General features: G+C 45.9%; 1 protein-coding gene across 8 annotated transcripts in view; it reads left to right on the plus strand.

Moving 5' to 3' along the window:
* The window catches only part of LOC310996417 (eukaryotic translation initiation factor 4 gamma 1-like), a 70,966-nt gene that overhangs the window by 31,613 nt on the left and 25,538 nt on the right, over nt 1-13,815 (plus strand). For all 8 annotated transcript variants that reach the window (XM_083985799.1, XM_083985800.1, XM_083985801.1 and 5 more), the window contains 14 exons: nt 675-1,760; nt 1,866-1,954; nt 3,061-3,262; nt 4,522-4,655; nt 5,268-5,393; nt 5,656-6,096; nt 7,293-7,439; nt 7,578-7,814; nt 7,930-8,034; nt 10,571-10,873; nt 11,471-11,582; nt 12,913-13,018; nt 13,130-13,374; nt 13,544-13,677. In XM_083985799.1, coding sequence (XP_083841925.1) covers nt 675-1,760; nt 1,866-1,954; nt 3,061-3,262; nt 4,522-4,655; nt 5,268-5,393; nt 5,656-6,096; nt 7,293-7,439; nt 7,578-7,814; nt 7,930-8,034; nt 10,571-10,873; nt 11,471-11,582; nt 12,913-13,018; nt 13,130-13,374; nt 13,544-13,677 — 3,467 coding nt within the window. The remainder of the gene's footprint in view (nt 1-674; nt 1,761-1,865; nt 1,955-3,060; nt 3,263-4,521; nt 4,656-5,267; nt 5,394-5,655; nt 6,097-7,292; nt 7,440-7,577; nt 7,815-7,929; nt 8,035-10,570; nt 10,874-11,470; nt 11,583-12,912; nt 13,019-13,129; nt 13,375-13,543; nt 13,678-13,815) is intronic.

Here is a 13,815-nt window from a genome sequence, read left to right on the forward strand (position 1 = left end):
ACGTGCTGTTTCCTGACAAATTAAAAAAACAAAACAAGTTACGACCAATATTAGAATCAGATTTAGAAATATCTTATTGATCCCCTCTGGGAAATCATTATGTAACAGGGCTCCTTTCCACATAAATATAATAGAAATAACAATAATGATGATAATATAGACTCTTGCATTCAAAACATTTAAAATATATACAGGCAGATCTCAATTAATTAGAATATTTTAGTTGTGATGATTATGACTTCACATTTAATGAAGACCTAAAAAAAAAAGAGCATTTCTAATATGGAAATGTTGGCCTTCTGAAAAGTCTGTCCATCTATATGCACTGGTTGGGGCTGTTTGACTTGAACAACTGGAAATGGACTTTTCCATGATATAACTTATTGAGATGCACATGTAGTATGTTAAACAATACACATAATAACATAATAAACACCATACACAATTTAGGTTAACATGCAATTGTACAGATTGAATTATATACAGGATGATTAGGATGATTGTGATTGGACCTCGTCTCTAGAGACATTATATTTTATCTTTGTGAGTGATGTCATCTCTGTAAAGTCTGTGGAGTAATTCACCGTCATGTTCGTGTGAATGTAGAAGAAGAGAAAACATGAAGTCGTGTGTTGTCTGTGACGTCCTGACGCCGTCTCCTGTCTCTCCTCCAGATGACAGAGGTAAACCGGCGCCTCCCCCTCCGTCAAAGACCCCAGAACTTTCTAAGGGCAACGCCGTCGCCGCCGTCACAGAGGCTCCGCCCTCTGACACGAACACTAAGCCCCCCCTCGCCCCCCCTCTACTACCGGAAGCAGACGACGCCCCCCGCAACACTACGCCCGCCCTCACGCCAGCCGCCCCCGTCGCGGACGTGATGGACGCCCCCGCGCCGCCAAGGGAACCCACCCCAACCCCGACGACGGCGCCCGAGGTGCCGGCCTACCCCGCCCCCCTCCCCGACCCCGTCCCCAGCGCCGCAGCAAAACGGGACAAAACAGACAAGAAGGCCGCGGAGGAGGTGGCGGAGGAGAAGGAGGCGGAGCCTAAAGCAGAGGAGCCAGCCGCCGTCTCCACGGACACGCCCCCGGCCCCGCCCCCCTCCGCCACCGCTAACGGCGTAGCGGCGGCCGAGCCCGAGCAGCCGTCGGTCACATCCACCGACCACCAGGAGGAACCCCCGGAGTCTCCCATCGCACAGCCCGAGGAGCTCCGCCTCCCCAACGGCCTGCCGCTGCCCGCGCCGCAGGACCCCGAGGCGCCCGCCGTCAGCACGGCCGAGTGCGACGACAGCCCCATCGCCGAGCCCGAGGTCGCACAGACCTCCGCCGCCCAGGCAGCGGTGGTCGCGCCCACACCCGCGCCCGTCGTCCAAGAACCCGCCGCTCCTGCTCCCGCGCCAGCGCCCGTCGACCCGCCCGCGCCGGCGCCCGCTGTGCAGGAGGTTCCTGCCGAGCCGGTCGTCCAGGCGACGCCGGCACCAGTTGAGGCCGAGGTCGAGGCCGAGGTCGAGGCCGAGGAGGAGGTCGAGGACACGGCTCCGACGGTCGCCCCGGTCGTGAAGGAGGACGCCCCAGTGCCCGAGTCCACCGCCAAGGAGGAGACGCCATCTCCTGTAGAGACGGTTCCTGTCGCCGCCGCCGCCGCCGACAGCGCCCCGGAAACAGTGCCCACGCCCACGCCTCCCCCTCCCGCAGCGGAGGACCGGGAGGACGCCGCTCCCCCCCAGGCGGTCGCCCCCGTAGAAACTACTATGCAAGGTTGGTCAGACGCTTTTCCTCCGTTTGTGTATTTGTTCTTTTTCTGATCGACGTGTTTTCAGCGATCTGACACAGACGCCGTTTTGTCGTCCTGTCGTCCTGCAGCTGCTGTGTCTGTGCCAAAGAAGAAGAGGAAGATGAAGGACCTGAACAAAAAGGAGGCGGTGGGAGACCTCCTGGATGCCTTTAAAGAGGTGTGTGTTGTAATGTGTTTATTTATTCATTTTGAGTTTTGAAGGATCCTAAACTCCAATCAAATCAAATCGACCTCTGACGGCGCTCAGTACGTTTACATGACAGTTGGAAAAACACACAAATATGGCCTAAATCTGTAACTGGACGACTACAGTGCGTTGGTCCGACTAAAACTGGAGTTTGGCTAAAATGCCCAGATGATGCAATTGGAAACTGATTGTATTCTGCATGTATTCGCCTTAATCTGACTGAAACTGGACAATACGTGTCAAACAAAACGCCTGGCCTGATGCGTCGACGCCGATTCAGTGCATTTCGCGCAGTGCGACCAGCGAGAAAGTTGTGTTTTGTAAAAGACGATAAAGGAAGCCTGTGGCTGTTTATCATCAGTCTGAACCGGAGCGTCCAATCGGGAACTTGAGAACTCTACGTTATTTATATCCAGTTATTTACTAGGTGCAGTGTTTCCTCTAGGACTCTTTAAGATGTGGCGGCACGTGAACCCCGGTCCCCACACACACACACACACACACACACACACACACACACACACACACACACACACACACACACACACACACACACACACACACATCACCTCCAGCAACACACACACACCAGAGCAATAAGAAAACACCAACAATTTAACGTTCAGCATCGGTCGCCACCGTCACGTGATGTCGTCAACAGAGCAGCGTGTAGTGAGAACGTCAGCGCTGAAGAGAGGTGATCATAAACAGAAACGGACACGTGGTGTAAAACTTATGGGCCTTCTTCTTCTCCCCCCTCCTCTTCCTCCTCCTCCTCATCCTCCTCCTCCTTAATGACCTCATTGACGTTGTTTATTGATAAACCGAGCGCCATCCAGCGGATCAAGAGACACTTGAGGAAGTTTACAAAGTGACGGGAACTGGTAGATTATTATTGTGCATCTGCTCCGACCCGGTTATGAAGTAGTGGCGGCGATGACTAAGGAGTGGCGGGCGGCCATGACTAAATGTATATAGTGGAAAACGTCAATCGATTTTTCCCTGTTGTATGTAAATCTACACCTGTCCGTCCTAATCCTGCTTCTTCTTCTTCTTCTTCTTCTCTGACGATCCAGGAGCAGGTGGTGACGCCGCCTGAGCCCGAGCCCGCCCCCGCCCCGGCGCCGGAGCCCCAGCCCCCCGCCGCCTCCTCCTCCTCCCCCGCCCCGGAGGAGTCGGACCTGACCTGGGAGGACAAGGAGGACAAGGAGGACAAGCTGGACGCCGAGAACATTGAGCCGGACGCTCCCACCGACAAGAAGTACCAGTACAAAGAAGGTGGGTCCTTGAACGCACCGTGGGTTTGAACAGCGCTCTTCTTATCTCGCGCCGCCGCGCTCTCAGGTTTACTCAGTGAGAACGTGGGAGTGTCATTCAACCTGATTGCGCCTCCGCTGATATGAGGCTTCAGAGGAAATCGATACTTATACGATGGCGACTCCGTGATTATTAACCCGTGAGTCACGACACCTAAGAGCTTTTTCTTTTTTATATATACTGTATATACAGTATGACTAAACTACAAAAACCGAAGAGAGAGAGAGAAGAATAACTCAGATCACCAAACTTTGTCAGAAATCTATCCGTTGTAACATCTCCAGTTCTCTCATGAATGACACCAAAATTTCACTGTAACTAGAATTTGAAATCCACAGCTTCTTGTTTTGAGAATTTCACAATAACAATAATTTAACAATAATAATTTTCACACTTTTGCAAGGATTTAGGAGGAAACTAGTTTGTTGACATTAAATAAGTATATTTAAATTTAAGATGTTTAAAAAGACAAAATAAGTGCCTACAAAAAAGAAGGAGAAAGAGAAAAAGAAGGGGGAAAAAAAGAAAAGATAGATGAGCTGTGTCCATTGCTACTTTTTTCTTGTCACTATTATGTTTCATCATCTTTATTTTTTTAAATTTTAAAATAGTGTATAATATTGGTGCTGATACTAAAGCAATGCAGTTATAACTATAGAAAGGGGCAGGTACCATACATTTTTCTTCATCCTGCTCCTTTTCATTTATGGTATGTGTACATCATGGAAACATGTGTTATCATGTGAAGGCTGTAAACCATGAATGGAATTAATCGCAATGAAATGAAAATTTGATGGTACAACAAACACACTCAAACACACACTTAGGTTTGAATTTCACCAAGGTAAAAAGAAATTCCTCTTCCTATCTTTGTTTTTTCTCCCTTTTCATTGGACCTCCACTGATAAAATCTTCCATTTCATATTTATCTATTTATTTATATATTTGAGGAGCACTAATTTATCTTTCTATTGTCTTCATTATTCCTGGGATCAACCGGTAGATCACCACACCTGCTCTGCTCTAATATATTCAACTGTCCTGTTATCTATTCATTCATTCATTCACTCGCTGCTCTATCTGCCACCTGGTGGGCATTGTGGGTAACGGTCTACACTGACCGGTTCGTCCTGGGTTCCTGCCACGAGTGAAGAAGAAACATTTTGAAAGTCGAGTTCCCGAATCAATCGGAGCGTTTTGTTTTCTGCGTCTCGTTTCAGAACAATGGAAGCCGCTCAACGCAGAGGAGAAGAAGAAGTACGACAGGGAGTTCCTCCTGGGCTTCCAGTTCATCACGGCCAGTATGAACAAGCCCGAGGGTCTGCCCGCCATCAGCGACGTCGTCCTGGACAAGGTGCGGCTGCTCGATTACCTTTGTTTTTATATATTGATTGATTGATTAGTCTTTATTTCGAACATATTAAAAAAGATAAAGACAGAGATAGAAAAAAAAAAGTCATATAAAATAAGTAACACATTATAGTGTCCTAAAAAACAAGTCCCAAACAAGTATTTAAGTCATAAACAAAGATAGCTTGAAAAGGAGCAGGAGGAAGCCGAGCTTTTCAGTTCCCACCCCTTTATCACTATTCCATCGTTCCATAATCAATAATACCAGATAGGCAGAATACAAGAAGTCACAGTCACAGACTCACTCTCAGTTTCATCATCACCTATGTAGTCAAGATGATAGTCCAACCTACTTTTCTTCATTCTCATATATTTTTAGAAACATGTTTTTATATAATTTTTTTTTAGTTTTATAGTTGTGCTATTTTTGAGCTCATTCTCTAGAGCATTCCACAATTGCACCCCACCGACTGTTATGCACATACTTTTCAGAGTTGTTCTGACATGAACTCTCTTAAAATATGTAAAATATGTTAAAAAACAAAAACAAAAAAACAAGTGTTTTTCAGTATTTAATGTTGGTTTGTGTTTCATTTTGTGTGTTTTGTCCCTTCAGGCCAATAAGACTCCTCTGCGTCAGCTTGACCCCAGTCGTCTCCCAGGAATGAACTGTGGTCCCGACTTCACGCCCTCTTTCGCCAACCTGGGCCGACCGGGAATGGGAGGAGGAGGCAGAGGACCGGTGAGTTCAACACGTTCTCACCGCGACCAAGTCGATCTGCACTGGAAGATCTCAGACCAGAAATTAAATAACATCTCTGCCTTTACTTTTCTTTTCTTTTCTTTTCTTTTCTGTTCTTTTCTTTTCTTGTTCTTGTTCTTGTTCTTGTTCTTGTTCTTCTTTTTCCCCCTCCTCCTCCTCCTCCTCCTCCTCCTCCTCCTCCTCCTCCTCCTCCTCCTCCTCCTCCTCCTCCTCCTCCTCCTCCTTCTTCTTTGTCCTCCAGCCTCCAGGCATGGGAATGGGCTCCATGGGTGGTGGTGGCGGCGGTGGCGGCGGTGGTGCACGTCGCTCTCAGCAGATCCAGAGGAAAGAGCCGCGGAAGATCATCACCAGCATGTCGCTGGGCGAAGACATTCAGCTGAACAAGGCGGAGAAGGCCTGGAAGCCGTCGGCGAAGAAGCCCGTCCGTGCCGTCCGCGCCGCCGAGGAGCCCGAGGCGGACGACTCGGAGCAGGCCAAGACCCAGGACCTGTTCAAGCGCGTGCGCAGCATCCTCAACAAGCTGACGCCGCAGAAGTTCCAGCAGCTCATGAAGCAGGTGACGGAGCTGACCATCGACACCGAGGAGAGGCTGAAGGGCGTCATCGACCTCACCTTCGAGAAGGCCATCTCCGAGCCAGACTTCTCGGTCGCCTACGCCAACATGTGCCGCTGCCTTATGGGGGTAAGTGGCGCCCGCACACACACCAAATTAAAACATGCGTGAGAGCAAAGCTGTCTTAGGTGTTAAGTTATGAACTGTGTTTATTAGATTTTTCACTTAAAGTCATAGAAGAAAAAAGACACAAACCTGCAGAGACTAAACTAAATTGAGCTTCTTCTTCCATTAGACCTTTTTAAAAATGTATTTTTGTTTTTGTTTTGCTCAAAATGGGGCTACAGTATGCATCAATATCTGTTATAATTTGTAGTTAGTTTAGTTTATTTGTCATATACATTAAAAAGTATTGCACAATCAATGTGCAATGCATTTCATTGCATTGCACAATCAATGCAATGAAATGCATTCTGCCCTGGTTCTCTCTCAGCCCTTAAAACATATAAATAGTGCAATAAAAAACAATGGCAAAATAAAAACAAGAGCAATATACAATAAAAAACCTCAATAAATAAATAAATAAATAAATAAATAGTCCACAGCTTCCACAATCATTTAATAGCTACCGTTGAGTAGTCTGACCGCCCGGGGGTTAAATCTGTCTCTGAGGTCCGAGCTCTGATGCTCTGTATAAATTTTAAGGTTATCAATAATGAACAAAACTGGAAAAGAAAGACAATAACTTATCCTCCCAATACAAACCTGATTGATCAGTCTGCTGCCCGTCAAGTCGCTAGCAGTGGAGCACGTAATTACAGCGTAATAAAAGCTGTGTATTTGATAAGGAAATTGATTGATTACTCTGCTGCGTATTGACCCATTACAGATATGCTGCCAGTCATTAGATTAAAAAAAAAAAAAAAAAAAACCCACCTATGAACATTTCAAATGCAGCTATTTCAGCTTCGTGTGTCGACCTTTTTACGCTTTTAAATCAGAGAAACTGGGTCACGGAGGGAACACAGAGTGGAAGTGTTTCTGTGGTTCACAAATATTTAGGGAGAAATGTAGGAAAAAAAACACGACGCCCGCAGCCGCCGTTGGTTGTTTTGGCCTCCACACTGTGAGCGGCAAACAGAAATGTGCTCTTGCAGCGGTGTTTACCGTGACAGCCCTGGTTTACTCGCACACCGACACACACACACCGACACACACACGAAATAAGTGCCACGTGTCTGAGCCACTGATCCAAGTGGGATCTCATGATTGTCGTCATTTTCTTCTTCTTCTCTTTCACTAATGTCCGTTTTTTTCTTCCGCAGCTTAAAGTCCAAACCACAGATAAGCCAGGAGTCACTGTGAATTTCCGTAAGCTGCTGCTAAACCGATGCCAGAAGGAGTTCGAGAAGGACAAAGATGACGACGAGATCTTTGAGAAGAAGCAGAAGGAGCTGGAGGCCTCATCCTCGGTACGGTCACGTCTTTCATTTAATGAAACTCGGGCTCGGCTGTGCTACGATCACTTTTTATATCCCAAAGTCTTAGAGGTAGAAATATTAACTAACCGCCCTCTGCAATTTGCAACGTCTGTCTCTCTCTCCCTGCAGGAGGAGGAGAAGCAGCGGCTCTCCGACGCGCTGCGGGACGCCAAAGACCAGGCCAGGAGGCGCTCGCTGGGCAACATCAAGTTCATCGGCGAGCTGTTCAAGCTCAAGATGCTGACAGAGGTCATCATGCACGACTGCATCGTGAAGCTGCTGAAAAACCACGACGAGGAATCTCTGGAGTGTCTGTGCAGGCTGCTGTCCACCATCGGCAAGGACCTGGACTTTGAGAAGGCCAAGGTACAAACACACACACATGACTAAAGAGGGGGATCAGGGGTCGTCTCAGATCTAACGACCGATTTATCAGCATTAATCACAGAGTCTCTCATCAAACCGCCGTCTGTCTCCTCAGCCTCGTATGGACCAGTACTTCCATCAGATGGAGAAGATCATAAAGGAGAGGAAGACCACATCCAGGATCCGCTTCATGCTGCAGGATGTGTTGGACCTGCGACGGGTGAGTCTCACATACACACACACACACACAAAAACACACACACATGTACACACAGGAAGCTGTGTCACAAACATACATTAAAAACTCAACATTTCTGCTGAAACCTGGTGTAGTAATAATAATAATAATAATAATAATAATAAAGTTTATTTATATAGCACCTTACAACATCCGGAATGATGAACAAAGTGCTTTACATAACAGATACAAAAGGAAACAAAGAGAACACAGAAGTGATAAAATACATGACAAATAACAAATTTCACTGGATATTAAAAGCCTTTCTAAATAAGTGAGTTTTAAGATTCGACTTGTAAATCAGTAGATTTTGAAGATTTGAATTTGAATATCGATATGCTCAGACGACACTGGTTCTGCTCTCTGTACTTGTGTCATTAGTAAAGACAAAATCCAAATTATTTTGTAGTTATAGATTCTCAAATGTGAGGATTTGCAGTTTTTCAAGTGAATAATTCATAACTTAAGAAGCTTTAATCATAAAAATAACTAGTCGATAACTGAAGCCCTAGATTCAATATTTTGATTTTCAGTCGTAAGTACACCTGTCTGAATTAAGGCTATGGTGTTGATCTTTGACTGTAGCAGCCCTAAAGTAGTTTCAGAGGTTGAACTAACTTGAAAAAGGGTTAGGCATTTCTTCTGTTGCAGTCTTGCACAATAAGAATATGAAATATGTAAGAATTATACAAGGGTACCAAAAGCATTTATATCAACATTTAAAGATGAATGAAAAGAAACCATCACATCATATCTGTACATTTTTATATTGATACTTTGATATTAGATTTAGACCTCAACAGTTACACTAATGAACTCCAGTGTCCACAGAATATGACAGTGAACGCACCACAGCTTGTTGCACCATATTATCTAGAAATATGACTTCACGTCAAGGCGAGCTGCTGATCACTAGACACTCCTGTTCAGTGAAGGATCAGTGTCACACGGAGGTTTCATCACTTCTCTCTTTTTGTTGCACGCTGCATGTTTGTCGTATCTTGTTGTTTGAGTTATTTCGTCGTTTCCCTCTCATGTGTGTGACCTTCTCCTCTTGTCTGTGGTGTTTTCAGTGGGTTGTTGTTAGTTTGTGTGTGTGTTTCCTCCCGTCACAGCCCCAGAGACATCCACACTGGTCCTTCAGCCCTGGCCTGTGTGAGTCTCGTCATGGGCTAAGAAAGAAGCGTCCTCCTCAGCCGTTTAATGCAGGGCAGCTCCTGAACTCAGAGCTGCTCTGCGCCATAGGCTGAGACAAAAGGGCTTTATGTCACTAGTTCATTTAACACCGTGTTGCAGCATCTTTTACTTCCTCCATCTTATTTTAGTTCTTTTTTGTGTGAGTGTGTGCCTGTGTGTTTTTGTGAAGCCGAGTCGAGTCAAAGCTGATTCCTCTGACGAGAGGAATGCTGCCGTCCTGTCGTTAGTCTCCCCCGGTCCCGCCCACGCCGGCGTTACAAAACCTCAGAAACCTGCTGTCTGCAGGGTTTTTACGAGCCAAAATCAGCTGCTCCACAGGCAGCGAGTCGGCCCAGTTCAGCCGAGACACACACTCCAGCCTTTGTTGTTTCCTTTTTGTGTAAGCTCGAGCTGAACGTGTGTTTTAAAAGAGACAAATAAAGTCTTTTCATTTTTTATGTTACGTACTATAAAATTTAACAACCATTGAAACAATTGAAGAACAATGTATCCAGTATTTAACATTTTATGTCCCTGTGAGTTGATTTCTGGTTGGTCACTTTTATATACATATAAATTACATGCAACAAAACAAAGACAAATGAAAACAGAATCAAAAAATAAACCCCAGTATATAAAGAGGAATTGAATTTAATAGATAAATAAAAGCAAATGACAGAAATAAGTTAAAGAATTACAAATGGATAGAGGAACAATAAGTAGTGTGGGGTCAGATCTACAAAACGATATCAGAAATAAGATTTTATCAATATTAGTAGATTTGAGTTTCTTATTTAAAGGGATAGTTCAACATTTTTGGCAAATTGGCCCATTGCCATTATCCCTATAATAGCAGTAGGTTTGTTACCTTTAATTGTCGGTGCAAGCTATTTTTAGAACAACAGAGCAGAGCCGCGAGCTGCTCAGAGCTACGCTACGGAGGCTCATGTTATCTCATAGCGTGGTGAATGTGCAGGTCACAATTTGTCCACCAGAGCGTTTTGGAGTTGTTGGATTGTGTATTTGATGAGTTTGATGATGGAAACCAAGAAATCCCATGATCCTCCGTAGCGTAACTCTGAGCAGTTGAACTATCCCTTTAAATTAAAAAGAGTTGTCAGGTTGTTGTAGCACAGGATCATGTGGTATATTGAATGATATAAATGTAAAAGATCCATCAAGTTTATTTCAGTCAGAGGAAGTTCCACTTCAGGTGTGATCAGTTTTTTGTTAGTTCCTTATTAATTAATGAATAGAAAGAATAGGGGATATTTTAAGTTTTTATTTTTACATATAAATGTGTATAAACTCCTCCTCACCTCTGTCCCCTCCCTCCCCCCAGAACAACTGGGTTCCCAGGCGAGGCGACCAGGGCCCCAAGACCATCGACCAGATCCACAAGGATGCGGAGCTGGAGGAGCACCGGGAGCAGCTGAAGGTGCAGCAGGCGCTCATCTCCAAGAAGGAGATGGGCGGAGGAGGAGGCCCCGGCGGCCGGATGGGAGGAGGAGGAGGAGGTCAGGGCGGCCGCGGCGGCCAGCACACCCCGGGACGAGGATCCGCGCCCCAGGACGAGGGCTGGAACACGGTGCCCATCTCCAAGAACCGACCCATCGACACGTCGCGCCTCAGCAAGATCACCAAGGTGGGAGGAGCAAACAGGAAGTGGAGCACATGTCATTTCCTGATCTCAGCAGGAAGCTCGTCTCTCTAACCTCCACCTCTCATCGTCTTCCGTCATTCATAACCTTTATTTAAGCTCGGAGTATATTGAGGAGTAACCTCATTTACAATATAGCCGAGATGAAACACAAAACATATAAGGACAGAACACAAAACATTTGAAACGTACATAAACATAACATAATACCGGAAGTTACAGGTGACAAAAGATAAATTGAAACAAGTGTAGTTAAAAGCAGGAGCAGTTAGACGTAAAATAAAGTGTAGTTATGTATTTAAATTGTCCTATTGATAAAAGTGTGGTAAGTTTCAGATGATTTTGTGTTGTGTTTTGAGTGTTCCAGGTTGTAGGTGCACAGTAAGAGAAACTGGTCTTTCCGAGTTTAGTGTTAATATTGGGAACCTGTAGTGTGAGCCAATCTGTTGAGCGCGTGCGATAGAGACCTGTATTAAAAGATACTAGTGAGTCAATATAAGATGGTAAGAAACCAATGAGGGCTTTAAAAATAAATAAAATCCAGTGTCGAGTGGATGTAACTTCTTCTTCTTCTTCTTTCAGACTCCGGTTCTCGACTTCAACAACCAGCTGCTCGCCCCCGGGGGTAAAGGCACCTGGGGCAGCTGGGGGAAGGGCAGCAGCGGCGGCACCAGCGCCAAACCTGCAGATTCTGGTAGGTTCCCCCGCACGGACACCAAAGCTACATCATCTGGGTCGGCAGTTACAAAGCTGGAGCTCGGGTCGTCACGAGAACAGATACTTTGGCACCAAGTCGATGCCAACACGCAAAAAATATGTCAGTGCCTGCTTTTGGTACCATGAGTGCCGGATATATACACTGCCCGTCCAAAAATAAAGTCACACTCTCTAATATTTAACTGGACCGCCATTAGCTTTGATGACAGCACGCATTCGCTGTGGCATCGTTTCAATGCGCTTCTGCAATGTCACACACATTTATTTCCGTCCAGAGTTGATTCTCAGTGGGGTTAGGGTCTGGACTCTGTGGTCACATTCAACCACATTTCTTCCTTGAAGATGATGGTTCTTCACTATCCTTCCAGTTTTTCATAATGCGTTAGACAGTTCTTAACCTAATTTTAGTCTCAGTAATCTCCTTAGATGTTTTATTTGCTTGATGCCAATAATTTGACGCTTCTGAAAACAATTAACACAGGATGTGTCTTCTGACATGGTTGTTTAAGAAATGAGACTGCATCACATAGGGTTAGATAAGTTGTTGCCAGCAATAAGTAATTATCCAATGGAAGTCTCTGACCTATTAGCTTAGTTAAAGCCAAGTTGTGACTTTTTCTTTTTGGACAGGCAGTGTAACTTTGCCCTTGGTGGGCCGTGTCAAGTCCTGTCGGGTATATGCATGTGAGCACACGCATGGTCTCGGTGCGGCTACAGTCGAACTCACGGTCCGTTTATGTGATTGTGGCCAGACATCGACCCACTCCAACTGCTTGGTGTGCGCCACAAGTTTGAGTTCATGACGGTGTCCATGACGGTGTCTCTGACGGTGGTGCGGTATTTGGACCATGATACATCCATGGTTTGGGCCCCCCAAAAAAACAAACGCGTGTAAACACGAAATGTATGAGCTAAAAAATGAAACAATGTATAATTTCTGCATCAGTATGTGTGAAAAAGTGAATGAATGAGAACAACAGTTCTATTTGAAGGATAAAAGTAACGACTACATGACTTTGTGTTTGTGTTGAGCCATATTTACCATTTTAACTCTGTTCTTACTTCATGTTTCTGCTGCTCGTTAAATTCTGTGCAGTGTGAGAAGTTGTTGAAGCTCAGTGGAGATTAAATACAAGAAAGTTTGATCTCAGAAGCCTAATGAACTTAGAAGGACATGGGTTATGTTTTTTTATTGTCGTTTTTTTTAATTGACTGGTATTGGTATCGACTATTGAAATTCTGGTATTGTGACAAGCTGGAGCTCAACGTGTGTGTGTGTGTGTGTGTGTGTGTGTGTCCATCCCCAGGCTCGGAGGCAGGCGGCCGTCCAGCCACCAGCACTCTGAACCGGTTCTCAGCGCTGCAGCAGCCGTCGTCCTCCTCGCTGGACTCAGACAGACGAGTTCCTCAGAGGTGAGCGACAGGAAGCGTTTACACTCGACAGAGCAGAGACGCCATTAAAATGTCCCCTGTGGTGTCTGTGTGTGTGTGTTATAATGAGACTTTCCCTTCCTCTCTCCACAGAAACAGCTCGAGTCGAGAGCGCGGTGACCGCTTTGACCGAGGCGGCGGCGGCGGCAGCGACCGCTTCGACCGACGAGACGACCGCAACCGTCTGCAGGTCACCAAGCGCAGCTTCAGCCGCGAGAACGAGGAGCGGAGTCGCGAGAGGGAGCAGCGCGGCTCGGCCGACCCCGTCCGCCGGGTGGCAAGTATGACGGACGACCGAGACCGAGGCAGCAGAGAGAGAGCGAGGAGCAAAGAGAACGGTAGGAGACGAAATGAAGGAATTTAAAATTTATGTTTGTAACAACCTCAAATAATCTGAATATAATTTATTTTAGACAAACGATAAAACATTTAACTACATGAAATAAGATTAAATTAGATTTCCAGGAGAGGTTTTAAAGTGTGTGTGTGTGTTTGTTTGTGTGGCAGCAGCCGTGAAGCGGGAGACGACCGCCACCCCTCCCCCCCCACAGACCCCCACCAAGCCGGCCTTGACAGAAGAGGAGCTGGAAAAGAAGTCCACAGCCATCATCGAGGAGTACCTGCATATCAACGACATGAAGGTGCGCCGTAGCTGTCCGATTATTCAGGAGTGGAAAATGAATCGTCTTCTGATAATCCTCATGTTCGGAGGATCAATATTTTAACAATTTCTAACTTAAGTCGCCCCGCTGTGTCGGTCTGTTTCCTGCAGGAGGCGC

The sequence above is a fragment of the Trachurus trachurus genome (assembly GCF_905171665.1).
Source record: "Trachurus trachurus genome assembly, chromosome: 13".
Classification (NCBI taxonomy): Eukaryota; Metazoa; Chordata; class Actinopteri; order Carangiformes; family Carangidae; genus Trachurus; species Trachurus trachurus.